Source organism: Epinephelus fuscoguttatus, linkage group LG20 (assembly GCF_011397635.1).
Source record: "Epinephelus fuscoguttatus linkage group LG20, E.fuscoguttatus.final_Chr_v1".
Classification (NCBI taxonomy): Eukaryota; Metazoa; Chordata; class Actinopteri; order Perciformes; family Serranidae; genus Epinephelus; species Epinephelus fuscoguttatus.
Window position 1 is genome coordinate 25,324,730 of NC_064771.1, and position 27,987 is coordinate 25,352,716.

A 27,987-nucleotide genomic window follows, 5' to 3' on the forward strand; every position below is an offset into this window, starting at 1 on the left:
CATCTCACAAATGAAGCTCTGAAGGAACCTTGTGACCCTTACGTGACAAGTGACTTTGACTCAAAAATGTTAAATTATCAAATCTGTTTATTATGACACCAGATAGTACAAATACATGTAAACATAAAAACCACAACTAAAAAACACACACACACCAATGAATAAAACAACCATGCTTACATCAACTGAAGAGTGAGGTTAACAGTCATGTATAAGTTAGCTTGATGCTGAAAGTGCTAGAAGTTTAAAAAATATGAACAAAACATTTTTATTATCCTGCATGCACCCACCACCACACACTACATATAATAAGTTCTTTAAATCCTTCTCAACTTGTATCGTCTGATTTTGCTAAAAATGTTTGTCAAGTGCTGTGGAGAAAACAGTTCCTGAGGACACTCTTTAGTTCTGAAAGGAGCTGTATGCAACATTCAAAGCCTGGGGTGAGATTGACTGCACTAGGTTCTCAACATGGAGGTAGCTGAGCTAGCGGCAAGCAGCTAAAGGTGCTAACTCCATTTATAGTGCTAACTATGGCAACAGTGCTGACAGAGTTAGCATTGCTAACTTGGAGGAAAACCAGAGGGTGGGCACTAGACTTCACGGCAACAATGTCCTGATATCAGGGGTAACCAGTGGTGAAGTGGAGGGTATACACAGGTATACATGATATATCCACCTCTTTTTCTGTCTGTTTTTACCATACCCACCAATTAGCCAAAAAGCCATCGGAATTCTTAGGGGAGTGTACCCACTTCCTCCTTGGTAACCTGCTCAACTTCCTAGCAGTACACCCATTGCATTCACTACCATTAACATCACTGGGGGTAACCACTGTACGAGCAAGTGGTGATTAGCTAGCCAGTGGAACACACTCACATGGTCTCACATGTACAAACATGCACGCACAGCCAGACTGCCCACCACAACAAAGAACAGAGAAGCTTGGACTACAACACACAGAGGTAGAGTGATGTCCATGGATGTATAAAGTGAACTGGCTAGTTTGTTGGAGACGGAGCCCCATTTACTCCTATGCAAGTTGCTTAGTGGTGTGCGCGGAACCAAAAAAGCTCGACTTCCTGGGCAGAAAATTACCTAGATCCTCCGCATCATGGTGCCCGCAGAGCAGGCACACCAGAGGCCTACAGTGGCCGAGCAGCTAACTCCCACTTTAGCCCTTGAATGGGGATAAAATAATTTAATCGTGCTGCTCTAGACTTAAAAATGTTATCAGACTAAGGTTGGGTTTATCTGCCAGATGAAGCGCAGGCTGCTAGATGGCCGAAGTGGTACATTTTTTATTGACCAGGTTTGTCATTGCCATCTTGAATATTTCCCACCACCATAGATCAGTATCCATTCACTTGTGCTTGGCTACTGCTCATTTTTTATTTTTGATTTACTTGTAACCTTATATAAATATCACAGGTTTTAGCGGGCAGATAAAAAAGCAGTGTTTCAAGTAAGTTATTAATACTCAGGCCGACAGAAACTTTGCATGCAATAGTCCACCTTCCACCTCTCCCCCCTTCTCTGTCTGTGTCTCTGTCTCTAGTTGTCTGTCTTTGTCACAGTTCTCAGTCCTGACAACTGTGGTACGCAAATTCCTAGGATAGCGAGGATAGCTACATTCCCTATGACTGGCGAGTACTCGTTGCCTTCATTAGCTGGATTGGTTAGGTTTAGGCAAGAGGAGTGGGACTGGTTGGGGTTAGGGTGGCAAGGTCAGGGTAAGCCAATCAGAGGCACAGTAAGGCAGGCCATTCCTTCGCTATCTTAGTATTTGCATATTCGCCTACTGTAATTCATAAAATTGGCAGTTTTTGGGTCCAGTCCAGTTGGGTGGTTGTCGTCACGACCCCCCACAAACAAGTGTGTTATTTTCCATTTGCCATCCCAGCAGACGACCCTATATCCGAATGAATCGTTAAAATTCTGATAGTGAAACGAGCCATTTTGTGGAGATTGTGAAGCTCAAGAAAATGTATCCACTGATTCACAGGCATGTCTTTCACAATGTAAGTCTATGGGAAAAGTTCTGAGGCCCCATGGCATCACATGATGAACCTTCTTGGCGCCATCACTCTTCTATATCTCTACACAGATAATAGTTCTTTGCTGATGTGTGAAAGCTCTAAACATCGTATACAGCTCCTTCAAGTTCAAATATGCAAAATTTATCATAAATTCAAGCAATGTTGACCAAGATCTGAAAAAGAACCAGAGTCTACAAAATGTGTGCGTACAATTGCAACCAACACAGCGCTGTTAGTTCAATCTGTCCCTCAGGTAAAACAGTAAACAGACATTTGAAAAAGTGAGGAGCTTGAGTAGAGTGTAATGATGTTTCAGGTAGAGAGATGCCATGCAAAGAGATACCATCAACACAGAGAGCTCCTTCTATTGCATTAACTAAAGGCTCTGATATCTTGATGGAAATAACTTCATTTTGGCCATGACCAGGCACAGTAAATACAATTGCTAGCTGTTAGCGCAGCTGTGTAAGCCTGGTAACTGATGGAAAGTGACTCAGACACGCTTATGAATGGTGCTGGTGGCTGCGCCTGTGCACTCTTGAATATGTTATCATCTCCTCTGCACAGTGGAGCATATTAATAAAGCACCTTACAGTTACACCGTCTAAACAGACCGTAAATCACTGCCCATTAAACCCGTGCAGGTAGTAACATGCTCGGCCCTCATCCCACTAGAGGCCACCAGTATTTAACTGCCACAATTAACACATTAAACACTTCAATCCTGAACTGATGTGACACAATCAGCTGGCGTAATGATTAATTAATGGCTAGTGTAAAGTGTGGGCCAGCCCTAGAAATTCAAAACAAGAGAAAGTTAATCAGGCTAATTGTCTAAAACCATCTTCATTAGCATAATATTGGTGCTGAGGATCAGAAAATTAGGGAAATTGGCAAATGGGTCTTTTTCTTTTCTTTCTTTTTTGTTTTTTACAATAAATGCTCACTTAAAGACATTCATAAGTTCTTAGTACAATATAATAAAATACAAACACTGCATAGTAAAAGGCACTCAATAAAAAGGTCTGAGCTAAATTGAGAGTTTGGTTTTTTTGCATCTGCATACACCCACAGTGCCATGTTGTGCTGGCTATCCTCTTATGTCAGTTGCTGAGCGTGATGCTGTGAATGGTGTTCGCTGGGATTTTGGCATCTGCTTCCTCACCGCTGATCCTGAAGATCACAGAGGTGTTGGAGGGGATGGTGGCAGTGGCGTTCAGGGATTTACCCAGCCAACCCTGAGAGCCACGCTTGTACATTTTAACTGTTACCTGCAAAGAGAGAAGAAAACAGAACATACAGAAAGTGAGAGCTTGTTCAGAGACATCCTGTCTTCAAGTGGAAAAAAACAACTGTTGTTGGATATTCGGTGCTTGTGGTGGAGTTGTGACCCTGACTGAGACCTCCTGACCTCTGACTAGAGCTAAGCAGATGCTCATGACTTTCACATTTCACCTCTACATGTACAAGCTGTTAGTCTGTGGACTTGTAGACTAAATGTAAGGATTCTGGCTTGTTGGGAGAGGGAGTGGGTTAAATACTGGTCACACTTGAGGTCCATTTTGACCCGGAAAAATCTGACGATTTGCAGGTAAACAATGGCTAGCATTCACGACAAAACAGGGCTAAATTTGGCTGCAAAGTAAACACATTTTAGTGTATTACTGTTAATTCAATAGCATTTAAACAACTACACTTAAATTTGCAGCAGGTTACTTTTCATTTAAATTGTAGTCCTTGAAATTAAGTAGAAATAACGGTTGTAAATAACACAGACCCTGTTTACACTTGGTTTTGAAATGCGTTTTGGCGATCCAAACACAAGTGGAGAGCTGAGATACACTGCCGTTCACAACTGTGTCTCCATCTGACCACTTGCATTTAATGCCCACACCACTTCTGCTAGAAGGTCAAAGGACCCTGTGCACATCCATTACTTTCACACTCTTGACAGTCACATTAGCAGTTGTGTCAGTACAGTTTGAGAAAACGCTGTCAGTAGACTTCAACACATTTCCCTCCGCCACTTTGGTCACCAAAACAACTACAACGTCCTGCACTGATTATTTTCTTTTTCGTGTTACGTCCTTGTTGGGTACGCACCAAGACACATTATTGTTTCCACTACAAAAGATATGTGGTCAAATGAATCCAAGACCACCTCAGCAACATTTGAGTGATCAGATCGCAATGCATCTCAGTGGCTGTTTACACTTGTATTTAGCAGGGTTGGGTCCTGTTCACATCTCAACTGATACCGGTACCCAACAGTACCTTTTTTTTTAAGTATTTTACTTTCTCTGTATGAACAAAAATCTATTTTTGACAGTGATGTACAAAAGCAATTCTGTTCCTCTGCTCTTTTCTAATCACACATAGAGCTAATCTTCTGTTCTGTCTGTCAGCTTGTGTATTTTGTGTGTTGTGGCAGTGATAGGTTATTACCAAAACAGCTTAATAAAGAAAATAGACTAGACACAGAAACTATCATGGCAGATCGGCGCTGCATTGATCGTTTTGGCTAGATAGGAAGTGGACAGAGCAGCCATGGAGCTCCATGGCTAGCTTCCCTACTTGGGGTTGCTTCTGCCCCCTGTCTGAAGTTGAACCCGTGGCTCCGCGGAGCTTGGCTGCCGGTGTCAGACCTCTATAGCTGGCTTCTAGAGTTCAGCGTTCTTCGTGGCACTCCTGCCTCTTGTCTAAATCCGGCATTCTCCGCCACATGTACTGAAATTTGGCACTGATTGATTTCACGTGAAACTGTGCTCAGTGGTACTGATGTAACTCGGTCGGTACCCTAGAAATACTGAGTTTGGTAACCAATCCACATATTTATCCCCAATTGTGATCCAATCACCCGAGACAAATGTTAAAACCACACGTAAACAGGGTCATAGACATCTAAAAAAAAAAGCCATCCGACCTGGTTTTAACCTAGATGCCTAATGTACAGTAAGCATCTTTTTATCTGCAAATTCCAAAATTTATGCTTTCGGGTTGCAACTAGCGATTAATTTCATTACCAGTTAATCGTCTCATGTTCTCAGTAAATAGAGTAGTTAGTTGGTTAGTTTATCAACTGTTGAAAAATAGCGATTAGGAGCTAAAAGTTGCTTGTTTCATCCAACCAACAGCCGAAAACCTTAAGATATTCAAGTGGCATTTTGGCTAGTAAAATTACTTAAATAATTAGCAGAACAGTTGCTGATTAATTTTCTTTTAATCGACAGAATGTTTAATCAATACATTTTTGTCAGATATACCATGATTATTTGGAGATCTACTCCAGTTTGATGTATTATATGGTAAAACAAATCACTTCTCCTTTTATTGGAGACCAGTTAATCATCCACTGAAATAGCCTTAAAAAATAAATGAATTAAAAAAGCTGTCAAATTTTCCATAAGCCCTCTAAAACATCGTGCAACTCTTTTTCGGAGCAGTGATCCAAACGGCAGTCTGAAACAGAATAAATATTAAATTAACCTTGTTCTCACTGCGCGCTTTTTTAATTCGCCTCCACATCTTGAATGGAGTCATACCTCTCTTGATTTTATGTAGGTTGTAGGGCATAATACACTTTAACACTACATCAAAACTGCCTGTTATGTTTGAGCCTGACAATGGAAGCCTTAACTAGATTTAGACATGCAGGTAATTGAACCACATCCATTTCAAAAAGAATGCCTCGCTGCATCTCTTGTTTGGCTGCATTTACAGGGGATAACAGAATATTACAGTGCCTTTTCACAGTCCCATTTTCTTTCACTTTAGCATTAGGCAATTTTTCAATTATTATTTTTTCCATGTTCTTTCATCCCCGGCTCTCCATAATGTCTGGGCCTTTTAGTTAATGGTAGCGACAGTCAGAGCCCAGTATATCGGCCCTTGTCCATTTTGCAGGTCATTGTGGAAGCCCAATAGGCCTTTTATTACACCGACATCAAAAGGCAGATAAGCATTAGAGGTGGGGAGAATACCCTGCACTAGATATGTTCCCTCTTTCCTTTGTCTGCTATTGAAAGTGATCATTTTAATAGTGAAGAGGTTGGTGAGCTTTGGGGCTGATGGGAAGTGCGACACCCCTGACAGCCTACGAATATGAGCAAGTCGGTAACACAACACGAGCACACAGCACACCCTCAACACCTGCACACTCTTGCTGCTAACCTAATTATCTGCAACAAAGGCCCCTGCGATTTCAGACACACATCTTTCCGCCATTTACTTACTTATTACTGTGCATTAAAACAGACAGAAAGCGAGAAAAAAAACCTCAACAATTGTGTCTTATATTGCAGCCTTGGCCGAATGCCACATGGCTTGTATTACAATAGCATCAGACACTTCAGAATGAGTGTCTATTAATTTGGGATGCATGAAAAAATAGCTTCATGACAGCTGGTGGCAGAGAGGCGCGTAAACCAACACAAAGACATCAGAGAGGAATTATTCTAGCAAATCACAGCCAAACGTAATAGTAAGTAATCAGCAATTAACTAATTTAATGGAACAAAAGTTGAGTATTTCTATCTTCGTAGCACCGCAGTGGACACAATACTGTTTCTGTAAGTTGGACATAAGCATGAAAACTGCTCTATTTATATAGCAAGAGCAGCACGAGAGGCTATGAAACACACATACTGCCTATATAGGAAAGCATCTAAAGAGCATTTACCTCCATTACGGCTGCACAATTGTCTAAATGTTGTTTTAATTAAAGAAAATGCTCCAATACCTGCATCGAAATATGCATAGTAATAGACAGTCATGCTCACTGGCTGCTTTCAGACCACAGTATCTATGGAGAACATCTAAACTCTGTCTGATAATATAGGGTTTTTAATGTGTAGCTATTTAAATGTGTACTATTTCTGTCAAGAAGACACAACAGAATTAGATTTTGCAGGATTACTTTGAGTTGATATAAGCATCTTATTTGGTTGCAACTGCACAATGCACACAGTAGTTTATGGGTTTGCAAAATGTGCTAATAACATCATATATAAATCTCCTCATAACTGCCTACAACAACCTAGGAATTAGTCAGGGGTTAAGGGTAAGGAATCTAAAAGAAAAAAATATTTACATGCACAAAAATTCAAATGTTTGCCCTTATTCTAAAAAAGAGAAAACGTAGGTGTGTTTCTCCTTTAAATCAGAAATACAGGCTTTTCTTTTTAGCATGTCTCTCTACCCTCAATCCCTGCAAACTGCTAGTAAGTTGGTTTGTGTACAACACACACAGAGCTGACCATAAACAAAGTCCTAGGTTCCTATTATTTTTGAGTCAACATATGCACCACCTGACCTGGCATTTACCTTTAATTGAAGGCAGGTGTGCTGGAGTGAGTGTGGAGCGTGGAAGATACAGTCTTGGTTTTTATTGTTTGATGAAGTCATTTAATACCCCATTTATTTGAGCTTTGTTTTTGTAAAGGCCTGTTTCTTTGGGAAAATGTTTGTTTGGAAAGTTTTGTTTTCATTTTTTGAACGCGACAGTCAAGACAATCAGTTTATAACGTCATCTTACAACTCTCCATACATCCTGCAAATTAGTCAACTTTACAACCAACTGAAACTCCTGGATCATCAAACAGTGAGTAAAACTAAACTAAAGACAGTAGAAGAAGAAGAAGAAGAAGAAGTAACAATAAATTGTGAAGACAATAAAGCCTCAACAAAAAATAGCATTTTAAGTCTTGTGTGTGATTTATCCTGACTTCATATGAGCAGAGGAAATCTCAGCTCGTCGCTAGGCTAATTTATACAATGTAAAATGCCATAGGCTTGTGCTAATACCGTTAGCATGTTATATTTGTTTGGAAAACATGTTTAGTATAAGACAGCTGTTTTGTCAGTGAACCTTGTGAGTTGTAATGGAGCCAAATTGTGTGCCGTTACTTTTGTTAAATTTTGCTGTTGTCCCTGGCTTTATATGAGAAGAGGAAAAGTCTGCGTGCTGCACGGCTAATATATACAATGTAAAATGCTATAGGCTTGTGCTAATGACGTTAGCATGTTGTATTTGTGGGGAAAATGTGTCCAGATAAAGACAAGTATTTGTCTGTGAATGCTGCGAGTTATAGTGAAGCTGATTTGTGTACTTGTGTTTGAACTTGTCTCTATTAAGCCATGTTTAATGTGTGTTTAACGTGTGTTTTGAATCAACTAAACTAAACACACAAGAAGAAATGCTCACAACGGCATAGGTTATGGTGTAGAGTCTGCCGCACAACTATAAATGTTTACATGACCCGTATCAAATTCTGAATACTGTCATATTCAGAAAGATATCAGACTATTAGTGTGCATGTAAAGCTTAAATACTATTTGTACAGGTTGAAAACCAAAGGTTTGATCAACCGCTACATTGACCACGTTTCGTTACATACAGGAAGAAAATACGCAGCCGTCTTTGGCATGAACTCAAAGACGGGCCTCTGTGTGGTCTAGACAACCTACCTGCCAGGTGTTGTACAGCGGAGGTGGTGTGTCAAATACAGGAACTGTCACTGCATGTTATCCTCTCAGCCACTTGAGGCAAGTGTCTGATGGTAAAGATGATACTGTATCTACATTACAGTAGAAGTGTAAAGGAGCTACTGACATTAAAATGTTATTCAAAGTGCAACCTGCATCCTAAATGTGGCACGTCACAGCTGCATACCCTCTGAGCAGTCTATAGATCAATAGTTACTAAAATTAATGTCTCATTATGTGTGTGAATTCACTAGAATCATCACTATTTCAAGCACAGACAGGCCTCAATGTGTGTGTGTGTGTGTGTGTGTGTGTGTGTGTGTGTGTGTGTGTCTGTCTGTGTGTAACACTTAATGGCGAGGACAGGACCCTTGGGGCTAAGGTTGGGTGTCACACAAAGGGCTGAGAGCTCACCTAACGGTGTCTACCCCTGATCGGCCTCTCACTTTCGGTGTCGGGGGAGCGGTGTGAATGACATCAGTCCTCACATTTCAACGAGACAAACTCCTGTCTTCTTATTTACCGTCTGCTAATAGTCATAAATCCCGCCTCTAATGCACTGCTCACCTTTTACCCTCTTAAACTCAAAGACGACAGCTCGTTCTAACATCTCCATACATACAGCTGATAGGGATCTCACTGGTTTCCTTATCTTCTACCTGTGGGGATGTTTATGGCACAGATACTCGGCCAGTTTGGTGTCTCAGATGTACTTATTTTAATTAGAAAATAAAACTAGTAAACTTGCAGTATAAATTCAGTTACTTGTGATTAAAGGTCTGACAGTTCTGACAAACGTGAATAATGTGAGGAACCGTGTAATTGGGTAGGGACGTGTCACCACCTGTGTGTATTGCCATTCACAAAGTTCAGATTCTTCGCCCGATAAAGTCAAGGAATCCCAGCGGGGTATCAGTCAGCGGGGGCTGTTACCTGGAGCCATGGGTGCAGTGTTTCAGGTGAACTCTGAGTGAGCGTAACGCCACACCAGCTTCAGACGACGGGCTCTTTGTTCCACGCCGTGTCTCACCAGACACAGATGGGGAGGAACACTGAGCTTTACACACCTCTGGCGGCACCAAACATGCCTGTCGACGAGCCAAATGCGATGGAATCGGACCAAAAGTGGTTCGCTGTCATTTTGGATGGATTTAACAAGGCAATTAGGTAAACACTGTGTGGTTTGGCTCACTGCGGGAATAAATTAACAACCTGCTGAGAGGGGCGTGAATTATCAGTGGATTATCAGTGATTTGATGAAGTCGGATTCTTCAAATTGTCAGTGCATTTCAAGACTGGCTACGTCTCCCTTTATGGATATTATATGATTAAATTTGGAGACCACAAATGTGTATATTTACTTCATAACTATGCAATAATGTGGACTCATACAGAAGTAATCCCTCTCAATCATCACTTATGACCCACTAGAAGTGTGTGGCGGTGTGTTTTTCTGCAGAGACTCTGCACTCTGTCTGAAATTTCTTATTTTCTTCTTATTTTCTATGATCAGGCTGTTTATGGGCGTGTACCCCAACAGCTCTCAGGTGGTGTCAGGGTTTTAAAAAAACGGTAGCAACCAGGTGCCAGACTGTAAGCAACAGGCATCCTGTTGCGTTAATAAAACATTTTTAAAAAAAGGCCAATATAGTGAGGCAAAACTCCAAACAAGAGTGAATCTGGGGTTGGCTTATACTTTCGCTTTCCTAACAGTAAAACAGTAAGTATAAGTATAGGTATAGGTATACTCTTCAGAAAACTGAAGAGTATACCTTTAAGCCTCCATACCTTTATTGAAAGGTATTCTATGCAATAATTAAATCAATGCAAACAATAAATCTTTGCATCCTGGTAGTACCTGTTGAAATTAAAACCAATAAATCTGTCAATACCTTTTTTTCAAATTACTGAATAATTTGCAACTATTTTAAACATATTTAGAAAAAATATACACAGCTAATTTTGCAGTTTTGTATTACTGACCCCATATTATACATATAATTTATTTATTTACACTAGTAATTTTTTACATTTTATCTAATTCAAGTTTTTGCATGTGTTTATTATTATTATTTATATAATTATTTATTTTTATTTTTTTAATAGTTTATTGCATTTTTCTTTCCATTTTATTTATTTAATTTTTTTTTTAAATTATTAAATTAATCTTTTTTTTTATTCAACTCCAACTCTGATGGAAACTGTAAGGAGGATTTGCATTTTGCTTACGAAATTAGCTGTTTTGGTTATACCTCTCACTCTGTGCTGTTTGCTCGTTACACTGGCTCCAATACTTGTGTTTGGCGTGAATATAAAAAAAATATATATTTATGGTGTAGGGAGGAAAAATATTTGTAGCTTCAGGGTGGGGATTATTTTTGGTTTGTCAAACTGTGGCTGGGATTTACTGCTCTTTTTATATGACTTTAAACACAGATAAAAAGACTGCACAAATAACTGATTCACTGATGAGTGAATAAGACGTCTGAAAATAGTAAAAAATGCACATCAAAATCTTCAAACTGCTTCAAAACCAACAGATATTAAATTTACGTTGATATAAGACAGAGAAAATCAGGATATCCTCGCGTGAAAGAATCCAGAACAAATTTATGTTTTTCATTTTTCTTTGATAAAAGACTTACTGATTAATTAATAATCAGAATTGTTGTTAAATAATTTCCTGTTGACCATTTTTCGACAATAATTTTAGTGTTTGAGGAGAGTAAATAAATCCCCAGACTGTCATCAGTCCAGTAACATCTCATTTGACAAATCGCTACAGTACTTCCTACATGAAATACTCTAGATGTGGCCCATCATTTAGATGCCTAAACTTTGGTTGGTGACATATCCATCTACGTCAGTAACTACATTTATCTAAAGTCATGAACGCAGAAGATGGCCGGTTAAGTTCTGAATAGCTACGTCTCTGCCTCCACCCCGACCTGCCTCGGCTAACAGGAAGCCATTAGAGTCTCGGCAATAACCATTTACATCCATTCACCCGGCTCTGACTTTATTTCCATCCACATAAGTGCATCTTCTGCGAGAGGTTAAAATATGAATCCCCTTCCTTTTTCTCCTCAATGGGTCTGGTTGTCTGGCCGACTTGAGAGGGCACAATCTATGACTGATTTAATTTGCTCTTTACGAACATCTCTAACAGCATTACCCCCAGAGCATACACTGACTGCCCCCATCTGACTCCATTAACTCCCAAATCGGGTTTAAAGACCATATTGATGCCGTCCGTTATTAAGGGTGATTATCAAAACAACAGACAATGGGCCAAAGTGTCTGTTAACTAGTTTATCCATAATTTCACATAACTGTAACAGATGGCAGGGCTGTCAATTACATTCTGTATCTGCTGCACACAGCGGCCACACACTGTCTGGATATGCAGCGTATTAGCCTTCACATTAAAAGAACGATAGTCTGCTCACAGGTGGCCGCAGGAAATGGGCCGAGCACACAAAATAAACCAAATGTTAAACACAGAAATGCATCCATTTGAGGAAACAGTTGCCAATTACCAGCTGGTGGATTTTAGCTCTCGCTGAGGGTCTTTCTGGATGATAAAAAAAAAAGAAAGTCACAGATAAAAAATCCTAATGTTGCCGTTCAGTCCACTTCACCACCTTTATTCTCCTCAATTAACGAGAATGGCTTTTGAAGCTGTAATTAAGTGTCTCTGCTCCACTCGGCCTCTTCATTATTCATGAATCCCTATTGATCATATCTTACAACCTATACCGTGGGGATCACTGTAATATCCTGAGTCCCCAAAACAAATAGCTGAGCTTCCCGAGTTAAAATTAACATCTTGGCCAGCGACCAAGGAAAAGTTTCCGTTTGATACTAAATCCAGCATCTGATGCCAAATTAAATGATGTCAGAGAATCATGAAGCCTATATGGTCTTATTAAATATACCACTGCAGAGGACTGGACAATAATTATTAGAAATTATTCTTTAGTGAGCTTCAGTGAGGCTGATGATATGATCACATCATCAATGCTGCAACCAGCAGTTAATTTAATTACTGATTAATCTGTACATTATTTTCTAAATTAATCATTTTGTTGCTAAAATGTCAGACAAAACAGGGGAGAATGATGATCACAGTTTCTCACAGCCCAAAACCATGCCATCAGATCACTTTGTTGGGGGTTAATAGTCAAAAACGAAAACATATTCATTTTACAATCTTACATGGCTGGAAAAAAAGCAGAAGGTTTGGAAAAAAAGGATACGATATTTCAGATTATTTCTTGTCTTGATACACACATTGCTCAAAATTTTAGTAGGGATACACTCATTTTGAAATACTGATGTTTACATTAACAATTAAGCCAGTAGCAAATACCTGTGGGTTTTTTGGAATTTGGAATTTATTCCCTCTTTTGTGCCTGAGAAACAAAGAAACCTTCCTTGCAAAAAATAATTAAACTGTTGTAAAGTCATTCAGCCCTTCAATACACTGTCTCTGAATGAGCACAAATTCAGTCATAAAGTTATGAATCAACTTTTCATATAAACTTCTTTAACATGACATATATTATAATTCCCTCTCAAAAATCTATTCAAATTGCTCTAAAAACATAACATATTTCTCCTTCAAACAGCTGTATTTATTCAAGTTTCTCACCACAACTATATTTTACAGGGCTACATTTTAACACATCATTTGAACGTTATAATTTACCTTCACTCAACGCTCACTTTTACTGAATAGAGTTTCAACGCACTGTAATGTATCTCAATACAACCTCTGTCAGCAGGTACCGTAAAACTTCAATTCAAAGCCTTGTCCCGATTTAACACCCAGTCTCTTTTACTAGCTCAGGCTACACATTTTGACTAAATAAAGGCCTGTCTCAAGTATAAGCCTGGTCTGGTTGCCAAGCAGTTCATTTTTTTTAATAAAAGTTCTTGGGATGTATAAAACCAAGTTATTGGCTACCTCAAATTATGTGTCCATTCCTCAATTACCCTGTAAGTTATTTATTTTCCTTTAGTCCATAAGGGTCCTCAGATCAAAAGAATCAAAAGGGTTTTTCATAAAAATGAATCCAAGTTGTGAGTATTGTTTTAACAGGATAAAGTGGTGTTGTGAGGTATGCCACTCTCTCTCTGATGCTCTGTCAGAGCTAGAATAATTCATAAGTGATAAATTATCTGAAACCATATTTTTATACTAGTAATATTCATACTGGTTTAAATAAACAATTTGATTGTATTTCCCAGTTTTTGCTGAGCAACATTTTTGTGTGAAAGGAATTAAAGACCTGTCCCAAATATAGGCCTGTTGAGATCAGTGATTTGAGCAAATAATAGCCTGGGCTGCTGATTGAAGTATTACAGTAGTTCCAGCCACCAGCTGCTAACGGCTAACAGCTAGTGTTGACTAGCTCCCTGTTGATTTAAACATGGATTTTGTTGTTCACAATGTCGCGATATCAGAGAAAAAATTAAGGCCTGTCCCATGATGCATTAATAGTGACTTGAATGCGTCCTTTTGTCCCAAATGCGTCCCGAGGAAGGTCTTTGTTTCTCCCAAACACATTGTCCCCAGGATGCTAGGACGTCGTTAGTCTTGAGCCCTGCCTTTTAGCCTGCGCAAAATTGATGTGACACAACAAAAAAACAGCGGCCACTACCACTGGTTAATGTCATTTTATCTACTAATAGGCTGATGGCAGTCAACAAGGCGAACAGCGGCCAATACAAATATTTAGCCGATAAATCAATGCATGCCTGAAAATACTCATATTATGATATGAGTATTTGTCTCTAGTACATTTTTACATAATAGGGTGTAATGTATTGTGCATATAAACAATATAACAGTATAAACAGACAACATTTAGTTCCATGTACAGGCCTATAAAACATAGCATTACCGACTGTGTGTCGTGCACAACCGCAGCTCATTCCACATTCAAAGAAATTATTATGTAATGAATATTAATGGATTGGAGCTTTATTTTAAACATGTATTCAAATGTACTGAAACTCAATCTCCACCTGTGTTAAGTAGGAATGTGTAAAACATGAACCCTACTGGTTGATGTTTAACTAAATTAACAAAAGAGCGCTTGAAGAGCCCTCAAACATGACTGGTATTACATGCTGGGTGATGAATTTGGAGGAAACACATTGAGTCATCTTCAAATTGACAGATGCAGAATCTCTCCACGGGACTCTTCACAGCGGCTCACAGCGCTCGAGTGAAAAAATAGATTTTTATTTTTTTTTTTACCTAGTTTAATCACACGCTATTACAAGGCAGCTTTTATCATTGCCTTCCACTGTGTAAGTGCTGGTGTCTTCACTAGTTCATTACAGACACTTGTGATTCTGCAGCACCCTTCTCATGCGTAATTGCATGGTTAGCTTTCCTCTGCAGCTTCCTACACACACTCTGGCGCAAATTATTTCCAATTCCAGTTTTCTTTCAAGAGCGACGCTGCAATTACAGAAATCTGAACATCCTGGTAATTTCCGCACAATTTTCTGTTTTGTTGAAAAACGCAGCTAAGAGATGTTTCTGGGAAATTCTTCAGAATTATTTCCTTTTAGTGCGGAATTCATCCTCTCACCAAGTTTAGCTGTGTCCCCAGTGAACCTGATGAACTCTGAGCTCCAGGGGAAACACAATCTGATAAATTGCACTGTTGGTGAAACAACTTTCAGGTATTATTTTAGTGGCTTGTGTCTGGAAAATAAACACCTATGTTGTTTCTGTGGTAAATGCATCCACTCTTATTACATTTTGTACATCACACATAGGGATTCTGCCACATATGTGAAAGGTTATTATAAAAGATTCATAATTACTAATAATGGGCACTCCGTATATTTTCTTTTAATGGCTAAATACTTTTTTCACCACATATAAAGAGACCAAAAAGCTGCAGCGGCTGCTAATATCATCTATTTAGACAGCAGAATTTGCAGCCTTTGTAAATGGCCAGCTCCTGGCCTTTTGTGTGCCTCCATTCATTATCAGCACAAAGCGGTTGATGTCTCCCCTCGCTGCCTTTTCTGTGCTAAGCACCGGGCGCACCAGGCTGTCCATTACAGGCCTGTGACGTGTGCAGCCCAGGGAGACGGCCAAAAAGAGAGGAATGTCAGTATAGAGTTAAATTAACAAGCTGTGTGGAATCTGTGGCAAGTCAGGAAGACACGATGTATCTACGGTAACTGAGGTCTGATCATTTGTTAGTGGAGATGCTGTCAGTGAATCCGCAGCCTTTCGCCTGGTGGCTTTTCTTCTATTAATCAGCTGACAGCGCGGAGTAGTCAAGTTACGGTCGCAGGAACTCAATTGTTATTTCTCAAATATGCAATTAGTCCACACTCCATATGCTGACCGTGAAGAGGGAGACAGGCTCCTTTTCTGCTCCTCCTGAATAAACTGGATTATATAAACTGGCACAAAGACCTCATGAAACAGTCAAATTTCAGAGCAGGAGACGACATGAAGATGAACAACACAAGTAACCTGCACTTTAAATTATGACATGAATAGATCTTTAGCTCCTTCTCTCCATCTTCTCTCTGCAATACACACACACACACACGTGCACACACACACCGTAATTACCCCTCAATCCATACAAATTGAATGAAGCCAGAACCGTGGTCTAAGAATATAGACCATAATTAATAAATTACAGCCACTCCACTCAATCATTCTCCACTTTGGGGACATGCAGACATCCCATTCTCCGCAGAGTAATTGACTGAGACCTCACAGAAAACACACCTAGTGGCTTGGCGGCGGCTTTGCGGACGCATCTGGTGCCACCTCTTGCATCCAAACAGATGCCTGAGTGAAACTGTGGGTCATATCGCAGATATCTCCTATCCCGTGTGTTTACAAGTAACAAATCAAAAGCATGCATTATTTCTGGGCTCTGGAAATACGCCTGAGGGAGCTATCAGGTTGCTCTGCCACCCCCCGAGCTTCCCCTCGCAGCTGCTGCACACGAGCAAAGATCTTTTCTTTGCTTTTTTTTTTTTTTTTCCAAAGACACAGTCGTGGACTCCAAAGAAGCAAATGGTATTTGAGTTTAAAGCACAAATCCGATGGCGAAATCTATTTTTCCTGGTGGTGACTGCAGCTGAATGCTTGGAATCAGATAATGAGACACAAATATTCACCTCTGTCTATATCTGCACACACTAAGTGGGGTAAAACACCTTAACAAGTCTTTGTGAAACACAGGGAGAGGGCTCGCCACACACCGCCTCCATTTACAAATATTTCTTTGAAAATAATATATTTTGTCGTCGCCATGTGTGTGTCCCCTCGAGCGAGAAAAGGGCCCGCTGGAGACCGTCTAATGATCGCGGGGTCATGTATCAAATACACAGCAGCTGGAGGCGAGAGGGGAGAGTACATACAGTCTGGATGTTTGGGGTGGAGGGGGTGTGAAGTAAAGCCTGAGTGGAGTCTGTAAGGAAAGCCCAGGCTGAGTGTTTGGGGGGTGGGGGTGTGAGAGCTATAATGGATGCTGACCAGGGGGCTGTAAGAGCTCTGACCTTTGTCTGTCTTAACAGTAATTACTTCATTCAGCTAATTCCTCTAACAAGCCACACTGATGCACAAGCAAAATAAAATGTTTGTGGATCAATTCAGGTAAAAATGGCACCAAGGATCAGCCAATACAACCTTTAAAATCAATGCCACACTGAGAGATAATCTCTAACTAATTAGCCAGATCATCACCTTGCAGATCTGAGAATGTGAATAAGCTCAAATGATGCTTATTCACATCCAATGATGCTGCAATTGCCTCGATTCAATCAGCTGAGCTCATTTGCAGGGAGGCAGAGTGACTTAATTTAAAAAAACTGAAGTGTTAAGGCAGTAATTAGAGAGCACACTAAAGTGACAAATGTTTTTTTAACCCGTTTGTGTGCCTGCAACTGAAATGTTACATTTCCTTTGGAGGAAGGGTTTTCTGGGCGCACAAATCTAGTCTATGATTACGTGGGATTACTCCTTTTCCAAATACTTGTGTTTTTAAGGAAAAAACAGGAGTCCCATGTGCCCAAGGGCTGAATACAGTATGATTTTATTTTTGTCATTTCGTTTCAAAGGAACAGGGGGAGAAAACAATCTTATTTACCTGCCTCTCTCTCAAAACACAATAATCATAAGGAGTAGATGCTTCAACAAGGGAACAGCATCTACATGACAACTCCATTTAATGTTTTATATTGTTCTTTCCTTACACATTATATGATACATAATATTCACACAACCCTTTAAATCATTCTCTTAAAAATTCACAGTTTAACGCCCACCTCTGAAATACACATCTGTTTTAATGTAGTCCATGCAAACTGGTGCTTTAAGTGAAATTTTCTTGCTCAAGCTCATTGTCCTCTGAAATAAAAACCAACAAGTTTTGTAAATGTTCTGGTAAAAGAACAAAAGAAAATGGCTGTATCTTCAAACTACAAGGAGCCCAATCAAGTATTTAGTATCTATGAAATTGTGATAAGTTGACTACAGAGTATGCTATGGACTTTTATTTATTTACTAATAAAGTCATTATTTTTATTATTAGAAACACGCACACATATGCAGTGTAAAACAATAGGGAAAGCATTTTTCTAAAATTCTAAAAATTCTTGTTTTTCCTCATTTTTCAAAAATTTTTCAGAGTTGTACTGTTGGATATTTGCCCAAAGTTTGACCATACAAGATTTAAAGACTTTAGACCAATCACAACAAATGTTGTGGCATTTTTCCTGATCATATTACAGCGTGTAAATTCAATGCTTGTAAGACCCGCTCAAGACGCCTTTTTACCACATTCAGGACAGATTTTTGGATGAATCATGTTTTACTTATCTAAGCATTGCAGGTAAGTAGTATATATGTGGTCTTGTGCAGGTAAGTGTTACATATATGGTTATTAGAGTGAGTTAAGTTAATCTACATTTTGCCAACAAGTCTAAGTATGAAGCAAAATGACAGGATTATAGTTTTTTAAAGATTTGTAATATTAGAAATGTGGATTTTTACATAGAAAGGCTTCACTCATTTTCAGAATTTACAAGACATTAAAATTAGATAGATTCAAATGTGAGACTATTTAATGACTTTTAAGGCCTTATTGTTGTAACACTGAATTTAAGACATTTAAAGACTTTTTAAGGACCTGTATACAACCTGGATTAAATAGAATATTTGAGTACAAGTGGCTCAAACATGTTTAAGAAGGCGCAGGTTTCTCCAGATTGTGCAATAATGGTTGTTTGAAAAAGGATCACTATAGATCTAATTACTTTTCTTTTATCTGTAATTAGTTGGATTTTATACTTCTATTTTCTGTGGTGCGGTGAGCTTGTTAAACCTGAGAATTTCTCTAATTGAATGTCTCTTGACCAACATTTTATTGCAGTCTCTTAATGTGGTGTGCGTGCAGTAATGTCCTGACAATTTGTAATTAAAATTGGCCCTAATTGTTTTCAAATAACTGTAAAATTGTTGTGATGTTCTGCAATCTTCAGCCTCAATCCAACCTGTGTTTTCCCAGAACAAGAGGGGGAATGCCTGGAAGCAGAGTGAGACAGTCATATCATACTACTGCCACCTGCTGGTCATGCTTTTTGCTTTACATTATGATGTGGAGCTGTTGGCGCAGCATTTACAGAATGAACCTCTGGTCTTGGTGGCTCATCAGAGCCGGCACACTGTGGACTGACCTGAGGAGTGTGTCCCAGCAGGGCCCACAGCGAATCAGCCGACAGGGTCCTGACTCTGGAAAACTCGAGCGTGTCCGTCTCCTGCCGGTTGAGAGCGATGTACTGGCAGCCCTGGTAGTCTCCTTTCAGCTGCTCACCACCGTGCAGCCGCACCAGATCCCACGTCCCCACCCGCCTCAGGACCTCCCGCACTGACTCCATCTGCCTGTACGACAGATGACCTGCAGGCAAGACAAAACAACATTTTTAAAAAGTTCATCTGGAGGCATTCCTGTCAGAAGTTTGCTTAATTAAATTATTGTATCTGGTGGAATGCATTACACTGGAAGAAATATGAGACATGGCAAGTTGTTGAGTATTAAAAGTTGTATCACCTTAAGATAAGTTTTAAAAATTCAGAAATTCTCATAGTTTTTAAGTACTTTTGGGCATTTTAAAGAGTCATCGGGGCAGTAATAGACAAATATAACATGTTAAAACTGAGATGTTTGCAGTGTATTGAACATACAGTTTATCTTTTTACGACCCACTCACCAGAGAGCCAGGAGGGAGTCAGTGCATCTGATATCCAGGCGACGTAGCCTTCCCTGAAAGACCGGAGGAAGTCGTCGATCTGGCTGTGGGAGACCAGCTCCCTCCTCTTCCTCAGCTCCTCATCCAGCTCACAGTCTGGAGAGAGGAAGACAACCCTGGGGAAGAAGAGGCTCTGGCGCACCAACACTCCAGTCCTCATCAAATGGCCACATAAGTTAGCCGTCTTGGTCTAAAGGAGAAGAGGAAGATTTTTGATTAATCATCTAGTCTATGAAATGCCAGGAAACACTGAAAACGGCCGGTACTGAATGTCTGGGCATAGTTGTAGTCTTGTTTACTTTTTATTGAATCAGACAGTCTTTGATGAAATTCTGTATTTTTACTAGAACATGCTTTAATGGTCAAATTCCCTCACGCTGTCTGTGCTGGAACACCTGTATTCCCCCTCTGTATCAAACGTTCTGTTTTACTGGCTGTCTCTTTAAGCCCCCCTCCCAAAAAAGTCCAGCTGGCTCTGACTGGTCTCCATTTCTAGGTCTTCTGTATCTCTGCACAGTCATAGCAGCAGGGGAATGACTGTAACTGAGAACAGCGGCACTTGTTAATGTATAAAATTACTAATAAAAGCTTTTAAACACAACCGGCCATGTTCCAGCAGGAATATGATCCAAAATCGGGAAGAAATTAACAACATTGGCGACTAAGATTACATGTTTCCCTGAGGTTAGCATGTAGCTACATGTACATTAGCAGTGTACCTGCAGCCAGGAATGACTGTAACAGAGTTTAGCAACTTTTTACTGTGAAAAATCACCCATAAAAGCTTCTAAACACAACGTTATCAAGAAGCTACATTTAGCAGCGTAGGCTACATAATAGCTCCATTTCCACCAGGCACTTACAGTATGGTACCTTTGGAACCAACAGTAACCCTTCAGACATGGTACCTAGACCCTAGTGTTTTCACTGCAAGCAGCACTCTTAAATGTGGGCGGGGTTGTTGTCACTCACTGCTCCGTCCAGCACTCACTGTATTTCCTCCTTTATCAGTCTGCACCTCATTTATCGTCCACAGAACGAGGCTGCATGCTGACAGTTTCAGAACAAAATAAAACAGGCTGCAGTGAGAGTCTCTCTCCATGGGATATTTAAAAATAGCGGGTTTGTGCATTTAGTCCTTCTCAGGCAAGCTCAGGGGTTTAGTGAGGCTGGAGCCCACAGGAACTACGCTCTGCAGCCCTTTTATTTCTCCGAGTGAGGATTAGAATACATGCAGCTCACATAATCCAGATGAAATTAATATAAACACTTGAAGATCCACTCATTACTAAAGTTGTGTGTCATATAAAAACTACAGTGATGGTCAAAGTTGTCACAGTGAAATTTAAGGTGTGCTGATGGATTCACATCGTCAACTCATACATTACAAGTTAGCATTCGACCTTAAAAGTCGCCGGCAGTCGGCCCAGTCAATTAAGTTATTATTTTCTCCAACTCATCACTTCTCCGAAACATTCTTTCATTTTATAGTTACAGTTTACTAATAAAACTCTCCACAGTATGAACAGTGGTTACATGAGCCTCAAAACCAGCCACAACTCAGCCCTGAGCAGAGTGACCGTCCTCTATTGACCAATCAACAGACTGCAGTGTTCACAGCTCCACCTTTTAGTACCAGATCTGTGTGCTAGGTACCCCAACAGAGGGGGGACCAAAAACGGGGACGGTACAGAACGGTTCCATTGGTACCATCCACAACTTTTTACAGTGGAAACAGAAACAAAGCATACTGAACTGAACTGTACTGTACTGTAGTGCTTTGTGGAAACAGAGATAATGTACAAATGTACAGCAGTGTGCCTGGAGCACATGACCATATAAGGAATCTGGCACATTATGACATCATACTGTCACCAGGGTAGAAAAAACTGTTGGCAACGGAATATTTAGTTAATAAATGGCAAAGCTTAAGGTCCACTTTAATTTTGGGAATTTTCATTCCTTCAGTAAATTAAAAGCTGGTATTTGGAGAAAAAAATATGTTTGTGTTTTTTTAAAGCAAAGTGTAAACACTGGCCAACAGAGATACTCAATTATCAGAACTGATTATTAATGTGCTGCTGATAGACTAAGTAATTAATGGGCCGAGGGAATTTATTAATCCAGAAATTTGTCAGCATGTGCCAACACTCACACAGGATGCCTCTGTATTAAACAGTTATATAATGACCAAAATGCCACATAAACGCAGATGTCCACTTTTCATCCTGTAAAAGGACCCACTTTAAGAAATTATTCAACTTTAAATTGGCACAGACGGCAGAGCCGAATCTGCTTTGTGTAGATTAATGAAGTTAATACGTCCAATTCAAGCAGAACTATTTAAATAATGCAGTGTGTGTTTGCCATCATCAGACTCTTCTGTCAAGCTCCACGTCCAAATTGAGCATCTATAGAGATGGAAATGAATGATTCCAAACAGACCCAGGCACATAAGGTGACAGCTGTGTTTAGGCACCTGCCTGCTTTCACCCCTCCTCCTCCTCTAAACATAATTATGGCCTTTCAAATGAAGAGCGGACACTCGGGAAGTTTAGGAAGCCTCGCTGTAGTGTTTGAAATTTCCATATAAATTGTTATGGTGACTCAGAATCTCTTAACCCGGCTGGAGTTCGGATGAAAACAATGTGCTGGACAATTGATTGGACCTTGGACACAAGTGTGCCAGACAGTTTGACATTTAGGTTTTCATGATGGCATTTCAGCGTTACAGCGAAATGTGTCTTTTCTTTTTTTTACCATGATAGCTTTGAGGGGATCTTCAATCTGCTCAATGCATGTATTGGTAAAGTTTTGGTCCTCTTCTTTAACTTGCACGTGCCAGTTCTGGTTGTGAGCGGACACTGTGCCTCTCCAGGGTTTTACATCGATGCAGAAGATCCCCTGGCCTTAGTAGAAAGAAGAAAACATTACTCCATGTGAAGCAGTACAGACTCAGAGCAATAGTTTTATATCACATATACTGCTTGTTTCCAATCACAGTGACCATATACACCACCGGCCACTTTATTAGGTACACCTTGCTCTTTTACCTTCAGTACTGCCTCAACTCTTGGTAGCATAGATTCAACAAGGTGCTGGAAACATTCCTCAGAGATTTGGGTCCATATTGACATGACAGCATCACACACCACATCCCAAAGGTGCTCTACTGGTTTGAGATCTGGTGACCGTGGAGGCCATTGGAGTACAGTGAACTCATTGTCATGTTCAAGAAACCAGTTTGAGATGATCTGAGCTTTGTGACATGGTGCGTTATCCTGCTGGAAGTAGCCATCAGAAGATGGGTACACTGTGGTCATAAAGGGATGGACACGGTCAGCAACAATACTCAGGTAGGCTGTGGTGTTTAAATCATGCTCAGTTGGTAGTAAGGGGACCAAAGTGTGCCAAGAAAATCTCCCCCACACCATTACACCACCAGCAGCAGCAGCCTGAAGCGTTGATACAAGGCAGGATGGATCCATGCTTTCATGTTGTTTACACCAAATTCTGACCCTACCATCTGAATGTGGCAGCAGAAATCCAGACTCATCAGACCAGGCAACGTTTTTCCAATCTTCTATTGTCCAGTTTTGGTGAGCCTGTGTGAACTGTAGCCTCAGTTTCCTGTTGTTAGCTGACAGGAACGGCGCCTGGTGTGGTCTCCTGCTGCTGTAGCCCATCTGCTTCAAGGTTGGACGTGTTGTTGGTTCAGAGATGCTCTTCTGCAGACCTTGGTTGTAACCAGTGGTTATTTGAGTTACTGTTGCCTTTCTATCATCTTGAACCAGTCTGGCCATTCTCCTCTGACCTCTGGCATCAACAAGGCATTTTCACCCAGAGAACTGCTGCTCACTGGATATTTACTCTTTTTGGGACCATCCTCTGTAAACCCTAGAGATGGTTGTGTGTGAAGATCCCAGTAGATCAGCAGTTTCTGGCACCAACAACCATGTCACGTTCAAAGTCACTTAAATCACCTTTCTTCCTCATTCTGTTGCTCAGTTTGAACTTCAGCAGGTCGTCTTGACCATGTCTACATGCCTAAATGCATTTAGATGCTGCCATGTGATTGACTGATTGGCTGCTTGCATTAACAAGCAGTTGAACAGGTGTACCTAATCAAGTGGCTGGTGAGTGTATATGGTGATGTAAAACATCATCATTTACAGATTTGTCATATTGTCAAGATTTTTTTTTTTTTTTGCATATACTCTGTATTTAGACTGTAAGACTTAAATAATTAAAAAAACAATAACTGCTACAGCATGCTGGCTCACTGTCACTTACTGGGACACTTGAATGGAACAGAGCCATCATTAGTTTCATTAGTAACACCTGTGCTTTTCAGGCTACGACAAGCCCAAACCTCTGCTGTGAAAAAGGTCTGACAGAATGATTCCAGCTTTATCATGGCATTCTTTTTTATTCTAGATACCAACCTGTGAGGATAACAATGTTGATGTCGTCTTTGGTGGTCTGAAACTGGTCGGGGATACGCAGATTACTATAAACATCTTCCTTTCTCAGCCCGGTGAGTTTCCTACAGTGCAAGTATTAAAAGATAAGAATAGAAAAGTTATGTAATGTTAGGTAGTTTGTGCAAAAGAATACTTCTAAAGCTGCATTACTTGATTTTATGTTGGCCACTTGGGGACAGCGGAACAAGCTGCAAACCCAACAGTGACATATTATCTTACGTTGTTACAGCAAACATGTTGGCATGTCCATCAGACACAGAGTAACACCAGCATGCATGTGGAGTTGTGCCTCTGTCCATCCCACCAATGTAAGTTCAGTATTCCCTGTCATTTTTATCTCTTATTTATTCTCCACCAACCTCTGAGGTAAACATCTGGCTCTTCAGCTGCTAAATGCTTCACTATGCTCACTAGCTAGTCGCTAACTTTGTCGGCCTGCTGTTTGGTGCTGGGCAGGTAGCGTACAGCAGACTTATGTATTTATTTTAGGAATAGGAATATATGAGAGCAAAGCATTAAAGTAACGACTGTAAAACCAAAACAATAAGCTGAAAGATGCCAAAACTTTCCAAAGTGAAAAGTTCGGTGATATTTCTGAGTTGATTCATCACATCTAGATTTCTGTGCTCATCTCCAGGCACATTTTTGCTGGCTCTAGGGCTGTTACTTAAACTACAGATTTTACTTTTACTTTTTGCAACCAGATGGAAAAGAGACGCCCCTCTCTCTTAAACTCAAACCAAACTTGGATCAAATTGTAACACTAGGCTGAACTGATCAAAAATACACCAAGGTTCTGTTACTGTGTCGCCTATTTTTCACTTAAAATGTCTTCAGAAACATATTTAAGTGCACTGTTCAGCTGTAATATGAGATTTTGTGAGCATGAAGTGGACTGGGCGCCATACTGTTTCCTGTATTGTGTAAATGGAGGCTAACAAAACTCAGATCAAATGGGAAAACTAGGCAGTGCTAATCAAACATGAACCAATACTCTCTTACTGTCTTGCCAATTTCTTGCCTCATATGTTTTCATAAATATATTTTATCTTAGTGTTCAACTGTAAGCCAAGATCATGTGTTACCGGCTGGCCACCATATTGTTTCTGGGGGAGCAACTTGCATTTAATCATTCACCAGTGGGAGCGCTTATTGGTCTTGTAGTTCTGCAATGTTCTAAAAATCTGCCGGTTCACACCAATGCAACCAGATGAGACTGTGTATCAGCAGCGAGCCACCGTTTGACACCAGCACACTGTGGGGACGGAAACAGATACCTTGGCACCTGCTGCAGCAAGCGAACACGCCATCTGTGGTGATTTTGACCTGACCAGCATACTTCATGACAAGCTGATTGGCTGTAGAAACACGTGACCAGCTTTACATTCGGACCAGTGGAGTTGCAGGTGACACCATCGGCCGGCTTGAGTTGAGCTCAGACCGGCCAGCTCACAACGGTGCAACTTTTCTCTGCAACGTTCTAAAAGGGTTTTGTCTCATCGGGAAGCTTTGGTCTGAACTGGGCTTTAGATTTTCTACGTCTTCAGTTAATATGGATGCAACAGGCCTTTCTCTGGTCATATGGCACCAATTCAAAAGTGTTTCACTCTTTCTACTGCATAGAGAGGCCAGCTTTATGAACAGACCATCTCTCCAGCAGTGAAATGCTTTATTAAGTTTGCACAATACCTACCTGACATGTTGTATGAAATCAGGTAGTGTTGGCGTCTGAGGTGTGCTCTGGCCTTGGGCACTTTCTGAATCTCTGGGGCTGAGATTGAACTGGTTAAACAGGCTTCCAAGCTGAGGCATTCTAGTCTTTATCTAAAGAAAAAAAACAAAATAAAAAAACAGATTAATATCCAACAAGTAACAAGTGACATCTAGTTCCATTATATTCTAAAGCAGTGGTTTCCAACTGATGCAGCCATGGGGTCCAGATTTCTCCTCAGTCATTAGTTCAAGGTCCACACAGTTTAATACATTCAGTGTCATACTTGCATTGGGCCATGTTGTCGGGCTAGTTTGCTGTCTGTCAGGGGACGATCACGCCTAAAAGGAGCGCTAGGAATGAGACGCCAGTAAAACAATTGATTCCCTATGATACGGCGCGTCTGACTGGTTTTCAAGCATTTTTTATGATGAGCGTCTTTCTGGCGTCTTTTTAGACACGCATTCTTTTTCTGGCGTCTTTTTAGACGCGCGTTTGTAGACGCTGAAAGCTGAAATAATCTCAACTTTTGGGTTGTTTTGATCGCCTGGTTGCGCATGCACCCCCATTCTATATGCGCTCCTCATAAGGGCGTTTCAGGCATTTCAAGCGTCTTTGAAGCGTCCGCGTTTCTAGCGCCACCTGTAGGTGTGTTCAGCCCCTTAGTCACTCACTCTACAGCAGGAAACCGCACTTTAACATAAAAGCTCTGTGCCGGAAATTCACTGTGATTCTAAATAAAGCGTGTTTTTTGCAAACTTGACTTGAGTCATTTGCGGTCCATTCAGAATGTACCCATGACCCACTTATGGACCGCTACCCACCAGTTTGGAACCACTGTTCTACAGAAGGCAGAAATCTCTACAGCCAATATCTCCAACACTTCTATGAAGTTCCTACATTAACCTGTGTACAGCAAAGTCTGTGGATTATTATGAGTAACTGGGTCATGATTTCTGGAAAGAGACATTGCTGTTGAGTTTTTCAAATGTATGTTTTAATTATCATTATTTATTTATTATTTTATTTTTTAAATTTAATTGTATTTATTTTATTTTTGAAATTTTTATTTTATTTTTTATTTTATTTTCTAAATTTTATTCTATTTTGTTATTTTTATTTATTTATTTATTTAGTTATTAATTTATTTAATTGGCACTTTGACCACCACCAGCAGATGTTATATCTAGTTCTATTATACTGTACTAGAGAGAAGGCAGATATCTCTTCAACAAATATCTCCAACAGTCAGCAACTCACACGAAAACAACCTAAACTAATAAACAGCACTACAGGGAAGAGGAAAAATATGTATTCTTGTTTTTGGGGTTGAACTGTGCCTTTAAGAGCCAATATATACAGTAAAAACAATAGAGCTTAACACAATAGTGTGTCTAAATGCATAGCTTTAGGTGCTTGGCTTCCCTTAGTTACTGTATAGACTGTACAGTAGTTTCAAAATGGTGTCAACATGGTATTTAAACTACAGTATTAAACACTGTTCATTGTTCCAGCCAAATTCAACATGTTGAACTAAATAAGTTTACAGTAAAAACACTCTCACTTTCTTAGAAGTCATCCTGACATCATGCTAACATGCCACATTCAGGTTTTACAGCTTTGTTGACGACACTTGAACTTGACGACCCTGTGGAGAGAACAAAGAGCAACACACAACACTGGCACGAGCTCTCAACCCAAGCCATACGTACTGATGACGTCTCGCGCTGTTTACAGAGCCGTTCAGAGGGAAAACTGAGGGGATTCAGCTCCACATTTTCCTGGCGTTAATGTCGGTCTACGGGGTCTCTACTCCAAATGCTGAGCAATGTAACTCTATCCAGGAACGCTCTTTCACAATGTCACCGCTCCCCCCTCCTCTCCCCTGCTCTCCTCCCCGGCTGCAGCACTTCCAGTGTTCCTGGAAGAGGTAAACAACAGACCACGTGCACCATGTGCAGCA

General features: G+C 40.3%; 1 protein-coding gene across 2 annotated transcripts; it reads right to left on the bottom strand.

Annotated features, from left to right (window-relative positions):
• Positions 1–69: 69 nt before the first annotated feature.
• Positions 70–27,940, bottom strand: si:zfos-911d5.4 (uncharacterized). Of its 2 annotated transcripts, none has more exons than XM_049564160.1 (7): positions 27,737–27,940; positions 26,007–26,137; positions 24,275–24,375; positions 22,590–22,738; positions 19,791–20,019; positions 19,257–19,477; positions 70–3,310 (listed from the first exon to the last, which is right to left on the bottom strand). In XM_049564160.1, exons 2-7 carry the CDS (start codon positions 26,123–26,125, stop codon positions 3,143–3,145), a joined length of 987 nt encoding a protein of 328 aa, XP_049420117.1. In that variant the 5' UTR covers positions 26,126–26,137; positions 27,737–27,940; the 3' UTR covers positions 70–3,142. The 2 variants fall into 2 exon arrangements, with proteins under 2 accessions (XP_049420117.1, XP_049420116.1); XM_049564159.1 differs by lacking the exon at positions 70–3,310 and adding an exon at positions 17,489–19,104.
• Positions 27,941–27,987: the final 47 nt, after the last annotated feature.